This window comes from Drosophila mauritiana, chromosome 2L (assembly GCF_004382145.1).
Source record: "Drosophila mauritiana strain mau12 chromosome 2L, ASM438214v1, whole genome shotgun sequence".
NCBI lineage: Eukaryota > Metazoa > Arthropoda > Insecta > Diptera > Drosophilidae > Drosophila > Drosophila mauritiana.
Window position 1 is genome coordinate 12,469,803 of NC_046667.1, and position 13,800 is coordinate 12,483,602.

Below are 13,800 nucleotides of genomic sequence, written 5' to 3' on the forward strand. Positions count from 1 at the left end.
ATCGCTGTCATAAGTTAACCCCTGTTTGTGTATGAATATACAAGCATTATTCGTGTGTCTGGAATCTATTAGTTGTTTGCATACGAAATTTGTCCGTTTGCCATTTGGCCTAATGCACATTTTGGCAAAACACTTAACTTTAACCTTAACCTTAGCAATTTCTTTGCAGAGTTATGCATATTTCATGTGTTGCTGCTGCTATGCTGCCTTGGCTTATGCTGCACAAAGCCGGAGCTCATGTTCTCCCTAATGCAACAGCAACAACCACTATCGAATTGACTAATGGCCTTGACTGTAGGTGGGTCTTAGTGGGTTAAGAGGGCTAAGAGTGGCGGAGGTGCGGGGGGCGAGGCCAACGGATGGAAACAGCAGCTGCATGCCCTGATAAACATTTGTTTAACATGACCATTAAGACAAGTCAAACTGCAAACGCACACGGTGCACACACACACACACACACACACTCAGGAGCACACCAAAAAGGACCTCCGATAGAGACACTCATCCATGCAAATGGCGCAATATGGCATAGGACATGCAATATGCCATATACGTATACACACACACCCAAATGCCAGCACACATACTAATAAGTAACAAACAACAGACACGATTACAACCAAATGACACAGAAAATCACTCCTGGGCGTTATGTAGATGCTCATTGCATTCAGCCCGCTCCGCTCCGCTTCGCTTCGGTTCTATTCCATTCCATTCCAGTTCGTTTTCAGTTCAGTTCAGTTCGGTTCGGTTCGACTAGATCCGTTGCCGGCACGCCCCCTTGAACGACGCCCCTCGCTGCACAGGACTCAGTTCGGTTCATATGAAAGTAAATTAGCTTAGTGCTTCTCGGTGCACTGAAAAAAATGCATCAAAAGTTAAGCAAAATCATTTCAATTCAATCCTTACTTACACGACTGGATTTTTTCAAAATAAGAATGTGCTTTTTATATCAACTTACAAAAATAATCTTAGTAAGATTCTTCTTTTTTCGCAGTGTATTTCGGCCGACTTCTGACTGCTATTTATGTGCAATCTGCGCCCCTTCCATCAGACCTCATGCATGTTCCATAGGCCGGTGCGTGTCTGCAGTCCACAAAATACGCCGTGCCACAATTCCAATGGACGGGCATAAGCACAGCCAACTGACTTAGTGACTCCCCCCATCCTCCACCACATGCCCCACATCCCCCATATATCCTGACCTGCTCTGTTGGCTTCCTTTATGGGCTCGGTCCAGCCGATATGGCTTAAATCGACATAAATGCGGTCATTGGGGGGCCATGGTGGGCATTTCGCTTTCGATTTGTTTATAGCTGCGTTTAATAAATTGCAAATGAACTTGGAGCCTCGCTCCGTCTCAACCCCCCCACCCTCGCCGCCCCTTCAAGTGGATTTTTCTATGATAAGCCATCGAAGTAGAGGCATTTGCATTGTTTCTGGCTTTTATGTTTGCCATGTGGGGGAGGGGTATTGCCGACTCTCTGAACAATCAAGAGGAACAGGAAAAGGCTAAATTATGGCAAAATTCTGGTTGAGTAATTAGGGCGATGGGATGGGAGTGCACCTGTTATGAAGAAGTTGCATTATTATTAATACTTTTGTGTGAAATATGAAAAGGTGAAGTGACTTTAAGAAACAAAGGCATTTTAAATAAATGGCGCAACTACAGTAGTTTGGTATAATTATCAATAATATCAAACAAAATAATTACATTCTGCTAGAAGTGAAAAACCTTCTGACAAAATAATTAATTTATAGCCCTCATTTAATGACCGAAACCACTCTATTTGGTAGCCAGCTGTTGACAGTGCCATAAAGATTATCCCGACCTATTAGTCCTTATGTCCTTCAAAGTATCCTTTTTGGAAATAATTACAATAAGGATATTTCAGCATAAGCCCTCCATATAGCATATATTGATCGGTTTCTTTTTTGTGTTAGTTCTCGTACTTGCCAATGTTTATTTTGCTCGGCACTCGATGGCCTTCTCTATTAGTTTTTGTGAGTGTTTGTATGAGCTCCAAGAAATATGAGTGCCCCGTGGCTGGTCGAGCGGCAGCTCCAAGTTGCAGCCTCCCGATTCCGTTCGTCTTAACCCTCCAGCGGCCGCTGTGCCACATCTGCCCCCGCAGTGAGTCATAAAAATAGTGCAAAATAGCAAATGCTACAAACGCCAACGAACCAAAAATGAAATGGCTTAAGCTTTCCAAAGCGTCGCCGATGGTAACTTCACTCTGTTCTTGCCCCTTTCAAGTCCCTTTCTCCGCTTTCCCCGATTCCCTGCTTTCTCTTTCCCCGATCCCTTACCCCTACCCTCTGAACCCTGGAATTGTTGCTGCTGCTCAAATATAAATGCATTTCACCCGACCACAAAATGTGTTCAGCCGGAAATTGTACGTGGAGAGCATGCACTGCTAGAAATTATATACCAAATTGATTTTATATAGAATTTTTAATACGTTCATATTTGAGACAATAATATAATGATTTGAATTTTTGTTTTTTATAAAGTTAAATTATAAAGTAAGCTTGCTGCAACAAGTTGCTTACGAATAAATAATAAACATTTAGGAATTCCCTATGGAACACGGTGCGTATGAGTAATTTTTGCCTAATAAAAGTTACAAATGCATAAGAAGCTCAACCCCTGCATAAGCTACCTTATAAGCCTGGTTAAAATGTCATGAACTTTTTTTCAGTGCACATCACAGTTAGAAAGGAGCAGGGGCAATCGAAACCCCTTCAGTTTTGTGGCAATATGTGTTGGCATGGGAGATTGGGCGTGGTCTGAGTGGGCTAAGATCCGCTTGGCCCTGCTCCGGCAGCCATATGTTCCATTAGCGTTTTTTAAGCGCCTATTGCCACTGCTGAAATTTTAACAGATTTTCTCCTCGAGTTCCGCTGGTGTTTTGAACATTGCGGTTTAAATTTTCACTAACCGACAACGCGAGTAAAAAATCGAAACTACCAAAACGAAAAATAGAGGCATGTGTATACCATATAAGGATGTGTTTTTGAACATAAAAATCTATGAATACATAAAATGTAAAGAATATATAAATATATAACATATAAAAGGATGTAAATAAATGTTTCTACCTTTTGCTAAATAATTGAAATTTTTGCTCTTAGCATTACAAAACAAAGTTGTTATTTTATTAATATCCGCCATCCTTCTGCTCACAATCGAAATGCCATTTGAAAGGGCATCAAAGCGCGATCGGCTTTTGGGGACTCAACTTCTAAACTGGGCAATAGCGCCGCCTTTTGCTTATTTGCATCGATTTGCGGGGGCAAACGATGGGGGCGTTGGGGGCAAAGCGATGGTTTTTGGTTTTGTGGTCCAAAAAAGTGAGTGGGTGGGGTATAGTGGAGGGGCTCAAGTTCTTTGGAGCTGTTTTGTGGACTCGTTAACATCGTCATTGCCGTCAGTTTCACCTGCACCTGCACCTGCACCTGTCTGACGTTGCAGTTTCGTCCTGTTTCGTCCTGCCATACGATGCCGTGCCATGGAATTGTGAGCTGAGGACGCGTCAAAGTGCAAATGAGCTCAACAATGTCTGCCCTGGCTCCCCTTTCCACCAATGCCCCGCTGAATGGATATGCCAACAGGACGAAGGCAGGAGCTGAGACTCTGGGCAAACACAATAAATGCATTCATGCAATATGCATCAGGTAATCTCGTTGCTTTTAATCGTTGTTTGACATCAAAATTACAATTTTCTTAAGACGCTCCATCCATCTATCTATATGGCATTTGTATGGAAAGGATATTCACTCAATGGCGAATGTTTGCCTAAGCTCCGCCTTTGAGTGGGGGTTAAAAAACTGGCAGCATCTTAAGAAAGTTTCTGGCCATTCTCAAACAAGCATTTCTATGGCACAAAGGGATCCCCATGCCAACGCATCTTAGCAATCTTTTATTCAAAAGAAAAATTGATGCCGCAATGGTTTTGGTTAGGGGGAAATCCCAGAGTTTGTCCATCTAGCCAAGTCAACTTCCTTAAGAAGAAAAAGGGCAGGAGTATGTTGCAGCTACATTTGCATTTGCATTTGCATGCTAAATTCTTTATTTAGTAGCATATCAAATTTTTTAAGAATAAGTATCACCGCATAACTAAATTAAGTGTCGTTTCATATCACTGAAATAGTTTAAAGAAAACTTATAGATAAATGAACATTACGTCGCTCTTCTAATTATAATAGTAGTTCTTAATAGTGGCAATTAAAAATACAATTTCTTAGCGATTTCCTTATTTTTCAGAAACTATTAGCTTAGTAGGCTAACAAACTCGGTGAGTTGTCGAGCTTTTTGGGGAATTAGCCCTTGGTTCGGTGTCCACTTGGACCCTCTATTGATGCCCCGACACGTTGCAACAATCGCTCACTTTGAGGGCTGCCTATTGTTTGGAGCTCTCCGCTGTTGCTCACTTTTTTAGTTTTCCTCCCCGGATACTTTTGTATTTTCCTCGTTTTGTTTGTTTCGCCCGTCGCTTTTCCTAGTTTTTTCATAGACTATAACAATAGAGGTAGCTGGGAAATTGGGTGTTTCTGTTGGGGCCAAAGGACTTATTGAATGCTGCTGCTCTGGTTTTGTCCTTCATTGTGGTCAATGCTAAAGGCTGTCGATGGGGCATCTTGGGTCGGCTAGCTTTTCACAGTCTTCCTTAAACTATCAAGTGTTTGGGCCTAAACGATAAGGTGATTTGGGACAATTTAAATTGTTTGCTTATTGTTCTAAAAAATCCTAGGAAAAATCCAGGAAACGCATTGAAACCTACTGCAAAAATGATGTTTGTTGAGCTTTATGAGTTTGATCTAAAAAATGTCATAAAGTGGAGCTATATTTTGTGATTTTGATTTGATTTTGTGCTGGAAAATCGTTTGTCGACTACTTTCAACTAACCAACTAGTTGTTGTTTAGGATATTTGTCATTGTCTTATTGAGCAAAAGTCTCAGATGTTTTCTGAGAATGGGCACCTGGAACATTCAGTCCCATTCAGGTGAAACAGTTTTGCAATTTCACGCCGCCCCAGGCCCAGTGCTGCCCGTCTCTTTCCCACCCAGTGGACATAATCGAACCGGCTGTCTCTTTCCCAATTTGGGGTAAATCCAACAACGTCAGCAGTTGGCTGAAAGACAAATGGAAGGCTTTCGCTTGCTTGGCTACTGGTGGCAGCAATTAAAAGATTTCCATGCAGCTTCAGCTGCTTTCGTTTGCACTACTCCTTCATCCATCCAATCTTGGTACATCCACCCATTGGCAACCCACTGCTCCTCTTTGGTTGTATATGCTGATGCACCCTGGGCACACACACATTTTTTGCTCTTGTCTCCATTTAGTCACTGTTAGTTTCAACTCTAGGGGTCATTTGTCTTTTCGGAAAACTTTTCGTCTCACTTTGTTTCGCCAAGTTGCCATGTCATTGTGACGGGTACGGGAAGGACACTATGTCTCGCTCTGGTCAGTTTTTTATGGTTTGTGCATATTTATGTTTGGCCAGCGGTTGGTAGTAGGATATTTTTGGCTTTATAAGGTTTCCAACGGGCCGCAGGACTCCAATTATAGACTTTCGTAATCAAAAATTCATCATAGAGCTTGTTACATATGTACATCTTATTATTTTTTAACAAATTTTATACAATAACCCTTCAATTGCTTAATTTTAAGATACTTAAGCAGCTTTCGAGTTGAAGTTTAGGCCCTTGAGTCGATGTTATTAAACCACAGCTGGTCCTTAAAGCGTGCGGATTCCTGCCAGGTGACCAGGATGGGTGGGGTACGAGGCACTTGGGTCATCCGCAAAGTGCTGTGAACCACAAAAATGGCGCATGACCTCGCAATTGGCACTTACACGAGTGCATTGTGTCTGTGCATGAACCGCAATAAACAATATGAATTTATATGCGCTCGGAAACATTTTAATTAATCACTGGAGGGCATCAATTGCATTTTGTATGCTAATAATTTGCGCTATAAATATTCCATATCCCTTCGGTCTCCTCGCCAATCAGCCTCTAAAATTCCCGCCCAGCGATTCGATTTCTTTTTACTGCCGCCGCACTCCCCATTTGATGGTGAGCATTTTAAAACGAATTGATATTCAATTAAGCTAAAAATTTCACTGGCATATAAAACACACACGCACACCACACACACACAACCAGTAGAATGCTGCAAATAATAAATATTTATTTAGGTTTGCAGTTCATATTTTATACTATTGATGCTGTTGCTTTTGCAGTTGATTGTTGATTTTTTTTTTGTTAACTGCACAACAGAAAAAGTTAAGCAAACATTGAAGGAAGCGGAAAAGCGATGGCGAATTTTAAGTGCCCTTTAAAAAAGAGTAATAAAAGTTTGAGCTTAGATATGACTTTAAATATATAAACCACTAATATAAGTTACTCTTATATTGCAGATGTAAATGAAACAATTAAATGATACCCCAATTAAACTAGCTTAAGCTATACTTATTACAATTTGTATTTCCCTACATTGTAGGCACACATTTTAGAAAACATTGAATTTGAAATAGCACTTTCTTATAGCAGGACTACATCTAAATAGTACATCCACTTCGAGAACCGTACATCATCCGCATCTCCCTGGAGATCTTTTTATTGATCAGCCCATTGGTTCGGCGTGCTTGAGGGAAGGTCTCCTTACGATTGCCGGGCTGTTTGATGCCGGGCTTATGGACCAGGAAGGCGTTGTCCAGGATATGGAACTCGTAGTCCAGAACGCACATGGCATACGCCTGGGTCATCTTGTCCCGCTGACCCTCCCACGTTAATCGCTCATCGTAGGGTGGATCCTCGACGGTGCCCAGAAATATTGGCTCCCAATTGTTGTTATTTTCCGAGCGGTGGCCAACATTGAAGACATTCAGTTCCTGGGAGACGACGCTCGCATTTATCCACTCCTCCAGGTTGGGTCCCCTATGGCACGCCTCACAGATGTCCATGTGAAATGGCACTGCTTCGCCCGACTTCAACATCTCTTGCAACTGCGGCTTGGTGTTCGGTACAGATACATTGGACATCACCTCGAAGATCCGCAGCACATGGACCAACGGCGAAGTGGGCTGCTGTCCTGGAATTCCAATCACCTGTGATTTTAAAATCGTTATTGCCAACTGACATCAGCAACCAAATCGTAACCAAAAAGTGCAATAATAAACCTTACTTTGCGGCCAAGGAAATGCAAATAGTCGGGCACCAATCCGGGCGTGGGATAAAGCTCGATGTCCGAGGCCAGGACGTAGTGCGTCAGCGAAGCCCGGCGTGCGATGTTGCGTCCCATATTGACGGGATAATCCAGTGTGTTTCGAGCCCTGTACATGTTCCCTTTAAAGACATTCTCATACGGCGGTGGTCCATTACAGTTGACTGGCTCCTTTAGAGCCGTTTCGGGTGGCAGCACCACCTGGGGCAAGTGCTCCACGTCGAAGTACAAATGAATGCTGCACAGCTGGCGAACCAGGTCGTGGCCAGGATGGCACTGAAGCAGGTAAAGAATGCTCTGTATAGTGGGCTCGAAGTCCGTGCCAGGAGCATATATGGCCAGGCTGAGGGGCGATCGCCAGCGTTCCAGAAGGGGCACCACATTATCCAGATACGTATAGTCTGCATGGGTGGTGTAGGTCACATTCGAATAGCACGGAATATCGCCGTGTTCCGCCATCACATAGTTCTCCAGCACCCAGTAATCCTTGTAGATCGCATGGCTGGACTTGAAAGCCTTAGACTCGCAGTTCACGAACTTTTTCAGCTTGGCCAGGGTGACCTTCTCCAGACAACTGATTCCCAGGACAAAAGTAAGGACTATGAGTGAGATCAGAAGGCCAAAGAGTCGAAACATATTGTTTTCTTTCTGGGCTTTTCACAAACTGTATTTGGGCATGACGTATGCTTCCTCGATAAATAGCTCAGAATTAAAATGGATGTTATAACAAGTATATTTTTCTTTCAATGCAGAAAACCCTTTAAAGTGTTCCTTAATTGAAAGCTTAAAGAATCATTTAAAACTCAATTAAGCCAACCTTTCCCAAAAGGCTTCTTGACACCCCCTCCCCCGCCAAATGAAAACGAAACCCCAAACGAAAAATAATCTGTTGCGAATGGGGTTTATTATTGATTAGCAGACATTTTAATATGCAGGCTGCGCAAATAAACAATTAATACGGAAAATTAATGTACATTGTTCATTGTTAAAGGTAAATCCCCAAACTCGCACCCAAATCCATCCAAACCATGCCCACGTCCCTTTTCACAGCAGCAGCCGTGGACAACAAATTTTAATTATGCGCCAGTTTTGGCTTCCATTCGCATTTGGGCGCCCGATGGGGGTGCTGTGTATATAGATTATGTATTTGTATGTATATTGAAATATTAGTAATTACGAGTTGAAAATTCATGAAAATACAATTTGCGATTATTGTTATTAGTGTCAGGCAACAGGCAGGGCCTCTCCGATGGGATTCCCCTGCGAACTTTTGCAAATGGCTGGCAAAGTTGGTCGTGTGCGGTGGAGGAGCAGCCAAAATGGGATGGAGTAGGACGAAGGACAAAGGGCGCAGGACGGCGACAGCAGCTGAAAAATTTATAAATTCAATAGCACCTAATTAAAATTAAATCTGAAAGCTTTCTGTATCGACTATGGAGCACGGCTTAGGCAGCCACAGTTGGCAAAGGCAACAGCAACAGGACACAACGCAACAGCAACGAGTCGAAGGAGAGTTGGCCAAGGATACACGGCACAGGATATGCACGGTAAATGCTGTAGCCGGAAATGAACACGTTCTGATGTGTGCTAGTCAAGCACTTGGAGAAAAAACTAGGCTGATGGGACTGTAAACAAAACCCAATGCCATAAAATGTAGATTGTTGCAGAGTTTATAATATTCTATAATAATGTATATATTTTTAAAATATTTGTTTATTATGCGGAAGTTTAGAATTTAGTTTATTAGTATTTTATAAATTTTTAGAAGAGTGCCTTGCTGACTATTCATTGTTTTTAAAGCATAAAAGTGCGGCCCATTTAAATTGGTGGCATAAACATAAAGCAGTAGTTAGTAAATGCAGTGTTTTTGAGTGGGCTTAAAATATTGCCTGTGGTATTTGCGAGGTGTAAGCTTATGAATTTGCATGCGATGTTGATTTTTGGGCAGTGTGTGTGCGGCTCCATGGAAAACTTTACCAACTGAAACGTTCTGTGTGTTTATTTATGAGCCGGCGTTTGTTTGCCCAGCCAGCTCGACGCCAATGTGCACCCTACCTTATGGCTTGGCTGGCTGTGGGCCATATTAATTATTGAAAGATTTGATATCGGCTTAAAGTTACGTTCGCCGTCTGTTGCTCTTATTGTTTCCACTTGCTGCACCTGGCTGAGACTCCCCGATCCACCTGGAACCTTAACTCACTTGTCGCATGCATCATCATCAGCAGGGCAGTGCCAAATCTAATTTACCGTGTCTACCTTTGGCCCACCACTACTTTCGCTCCCTGGCCCGATCAACTTTTACCGAGCTGGCATTAGTCCTTGATCCGGGCGCCTGGAAATGAACCAATAAATCAGTTTATAATAGAGAAAAGGAAAAATGTGTGGGAGAACTGCATCGAAGTTGGGCGCAACTTTTGATGCAGGGCGGATCAATGGCCCCGGGAGAAAGGTGAAAGTGCTTTTTTCCCAAAGAAATCATATTTACCTGTGCGTCGGACATAAAAATGTCAGAAAAAATGGCAGGGCGAGGAAACAGGAATCAGGTGGATAGAGTTTCGTAAAGCAAAAGTCAGCTGAAAATACGGACTACCTAGTTGTTAATCAAAATATGAAAAGTCCAGGCTGTATCTTATTAAATTACAAAATTTATAAAGCAAATAATTAGAGAGAGAGAGGTAAAGATAGCAAAAGTAATAATAAGCATTGACAAAGAATTTTAAAAGTGAAAAGTGAACTTATACAACAGGAATATAACTTTTTGAGTGAGACAACCATTTAAACATATTCCTTTTAGAAAATAATACCAAAAGTTATGCGATTTACACTAAAGTTTGTCTGAAATTATATAAAAAATCATAGATATGCTTGTGGCTCAATAAAAATGTGGCTAACAAAATAACCAAGCTAAATCGTAATTCAATTTACATCTCCTTTAATACTGAAATGCAACTGTCACGCTTTAAATGTATTTTCTGCTAGTTTATATAACAATGGATATTTGAATTTAGATTGATGTTTATTCACTTGTTCACATTTGCCCAATTGATTTTCTAACCGAAAACGCTTTTCAATTCAAATGTCTTTGCTCTGCACCGAGCTTGAATTAGCAAGATAAAATGTTTTCTATTGGCGAGCATGGTTCATAATTTAATTTCGGTGTTAGCATTTGCCATTCGAGTGAGCCGATTGTTTCAGTCCTGAGCCGATTCACTGCTAATCCTTGAGGCCGGATAACCAAGACACAGACTGGCCGGAAGCACAGTTGCAACAGCAGCTTCCCGTCCGAGCACACGAATTTTGTATTTTATTTAAGTTCGGCCATAAGCTATCCTTTGACATATGGCCGTTGACGTTTAATGTGGCCCTCTGTCCTCCTGTCGACACCAGCCAACTTCAACAGCCGTCATCCAGGACAATACAAATGAGCCGGAAGGCGAGACTGGGCGGCACCGGGCGGAAACGGGGGGTGTGGTCGGGCCGAGAGTCAGAGCCACGCTGCATATTTCAACATTTCCGGTTTGATTTCACATTCCAAACAAAATGGCCGGCAGACGTGCTTCCGCCATCAGCTGCACGCACCGCACCTGAACCAGAAACAGAATCTGAATCTGAACCAGTACCAGGACAAGAGCCCGGACCAAAATCTTTACTCTGGACGATTGCTGGATCCATTTGCACTATTACAAGGCCAAATAAATTGGTTAATAGATTTGCTGGTGCCATGTTGACCTTTTTGAGAAACTAAGCATAAGAGCTTTCTGAAGCTTTTAAAGATATAATTTTGAACGTGTTGATTAAAAGATAGGAATCCACATTGTTCTACAAAAATAAATCGCATATTTCGCTATTTTTTCCAGTATCCACAGCATAGATCTGCAAACTGTGGCGTGATACATTCGACAAATTTATTGTAAGCCAATTGATTAGATCACATGTCCTTGCCATCATAACTGGCTTACGTTACATGGGCAGATAAAAAATGGAGAAGGGATTGCATGAATGAACCCCTATAATCATATTTGATGCCATGATATAGTTTTAGGCTCGATACCCGATCGCTCTCAACGGGTATAACATTTAACTCTTTAATCTTTTTGATGGGGGTATCGTCGGGCAGGGGCACATAAAAAATTTACCAGTTGATTTTATGCTGGATTAAGCTTAAACTTTATACTAAAAGGAACTAAGCAAGCGTAAATGGAGTTTTTCCCCTTTTCTTTGGCTCCCGAAGCTCGCCGCTGTTGTTTCCAGTCCCTTTCCTTGTTAAAATAGCTTTAGTGCGGTCTTTTGCCTTCATCTGGTCTGGGTCCTGCCCCGAGTCCTTTTTACCTCCTTCATGTGTGTGTGGGTGTGGATGGGTGTGTATGTGTGTGGAGGGAATGAAGCTCTTAAGCTACGTCTGACTGATTCCGGCACATTTCGGATGGGATGTCGAAAAATATTTGCTGTGACAGTTTTTGGCCCAAAAACACTCCTCTGCGCTTTTTTCCGCCCGTTTTTTTCCAGCTTAGGGGGTTGCATTTCGGCCTACCGCATCTCCAGACCATAATTCGCATCGAAAACCTATCAAGTAAATTTTTTGAAAAAGGAATGGAGAAAAGGGGTAAAAATTGTGGTCGAAGGTTTGGCTTTGGTGCTTTGACGAAGGCAATTTTGTGTTCAGGTAATAGCTCTATTATATAATTATTGTACATTATTGTCTGCGGTTTGGTCTGCTGCACACGCACTCAGTATATACATATAAATTTATAAATCTGGCTAGTAGAGATGCTAAAAATTCAGATATATCAGATATGAAATATCAGTATAATCAGTATATCAATATAAGTAAACGTAAAAGGAAAAGTTGTATCTAAATTATAACTTAACAGAAATATATATTTTAGATACGCCATTCCTGCCATCCCTGAAAGTGAGTGCTTTGACCTGACGTACTGGTCAACTTCAGATTGGTTGAGGTATCCGTATTAATATTCTCTCGTCCCATCCGTCGAACGTTGAAAAGGCAATAAAAATTTGTGTCATTCAACTACGATGACAACGATGAATCGGACCCATGCAACCATAAGCCACCCACTTCACCCTTATTCCACGGCGATTCATTCCGGCCACTATCGATATGCCTTGACAGAATCCAATTCCATTTCAATTGACCGGCCAATGCATATATAATACTGTGTATATATGATTTGCCACCCCGCCCAACATCCAGGACCTCCGGACCGTAAGTGTTGACATTATTTATTATGTAGCTGTTGCATATAATTGGCTTTTTGTATTCGCTGCCTTTGCGAGCATGTAAAATATTCGTGTCTGTTGCACATGAAGCTGTGCATAAGTATATAATTTACTTTTTACCTCTTTTATGCGCAAAAATAATCATCGCGAATTTGTGTTTATTTATCCGCAGGGAAAAGATTTGCATAGTTACAAACTATTGCTCTACATAAGTAGTAAATGAAGAAGAAATGAGTAGGTTTAATAAATATCCTGATCCGTAAATATCCATCAATATATTTAGATTTCCTTACTTAATAAATTTCATATTTCTTCTTTGCAAAAAAATAATTTATAATTGATTGCTTTAAAGTTTCGTTTTCTCCTTTGGGAGATCCAAATCACAAGAATTTTGCTGAATTTTCCGACAAATTGAACTTAAATTTTCTCTGTCATTAATCTTGATAATCAACGGTTCATATCTGTCTGTAAATATTGAATAATAATTGTTAAAGGATGTCTGCTTTCTGTTCGCTGCGGTTTCTGCCGCCGTTGCTGTAATTTTTTGTAATTTTTTTATAGAAATGATCTCGCAGCCTGTTCAGCTCTGTGGGTGGATAATGAAACCGTAGCAAATAAATCAATAATTTTTACTCTTTTGTGAATGGCCCGCGGCTACTTTGAGTTTGTCTCTGTTTTCCCCCATTCGCTCCACTTCTTTATTCCGCCTGGAGAACAAAAAGAACATACATATATAATGTATATTTTTTTATGTACAAAAAAAAGCCGAGCCAAAGAAAGAAGAACACATTTTATTTGGCTTGTTGTGGTTTTGGCTGCGAGCGGAGTCGAAGCGAAGGCTTCAGTTCCATGGCTTTAGTGAGCCGATTGGGCACTTAAAAAAAATACTTTAATTAAGCATTAAAGCCTCTTAATTTATTTTTTAATATTACCTTTTCAAAATACATATCTGAGTTAGGAAGAATATTCAACACAACTTATATTTTATTCATGTTGCCATACGAATACTTTTTATTTTCGAGTGCCAAAAGTTTTTGCTTTACTAATGCCATTTTTAAAGAACTAACTTTGGATGAAACAATACAAATATAAATCCTTTTCAATATTTAGCTTTTTTTGTATACTTAATTTATTTATTAAAGTTAGCATTAAAAGATCAATATAACACAAAAATATTCGGGATTAAGGATACTTGCTCATTTTCTCAGTGAGGCCCGCTGGGCCTATTTGTTGTTGGCAGCGGTTTTGTGGTTTTCATCCTTTTCAGGCTGCCGAGCGAATGTCCTGGCTTGGCCTCTTCTGTGCTGCTCTGGTCCTTTTTGGTTTTGGT

The 13,800-nt window shown here is 41.1% G+C and overlaps 1 protein-coding gene and 1 long non-coding RNA gene across 3 annotated transcripts; both read right to left on the reverse strand.

Moving 5' to 3' along the window:
* Nucleotides 1–6,473: 6,473 nt before the first annotated feature.
* Nucleotides 6,474–7,919, reverse strand: LOC117142465 (beta-1,4-glucuronyltransferase 1). The gene is made up of 2 exons (XM_033306461.1): nt 7,194–7,919; nt 6,474–7,116 (listed from the first exon to the last, which is right to left on the reverse strand). Exons 1-2 carry the CDS (start codon nt 7,866–7,868, stop codon nt 6,568–6,570), a joined length of 1,224 nt encoding a protein of 407 aa, XP_033162352.1. The 5' UTR covers nt 7,869–7,919; the 3' UTR covers nt 6,474–6,567.
* A 334-nt stretch (nt 7,920–8,253) lies between these two features.
* On the reverse strand, nt 8,254–9,825 carry LOC117150222. 2 transcript variants are annotated; one of them, XR_004460752.1, is made up of 3 exons: nt 9,718–9,825; nt 9,433–9,564; nt 8,254–8,600 (listed from the first exon to the last, which is right to left on the reverse strand). It is a non-coding gene; the product is annotated as an uncharacterized LOC117150222 (long non-coding RNA). The 2 variants fall into 2 exon arrangements; XR_004460751.1 differs by having other exon boundaries at nt 8,271–8,600; nt 9,288–9,564.
* Between the last annotated feature and the right edge of the window lie 3,975 nt (nt 9,826–13,800).

Excerpts from the sequence above, each read along its gene's own strand:
- LOC117142465 (XM_033306461.1), bottom strand. The coding sequence starts at position 7,868 with ATGTTTCGACTCTTTGGCCTTCTGATCTCACTCATAGTCCTTACTTTT. Across the intron at positions 7,117-7,193 it reads TGCATTTCCTTGGCCGCAAA|GTGATTGGAATTCCAGGACA; the intron begins GTAAGGTTTATT and ends TTAAAATCACAG.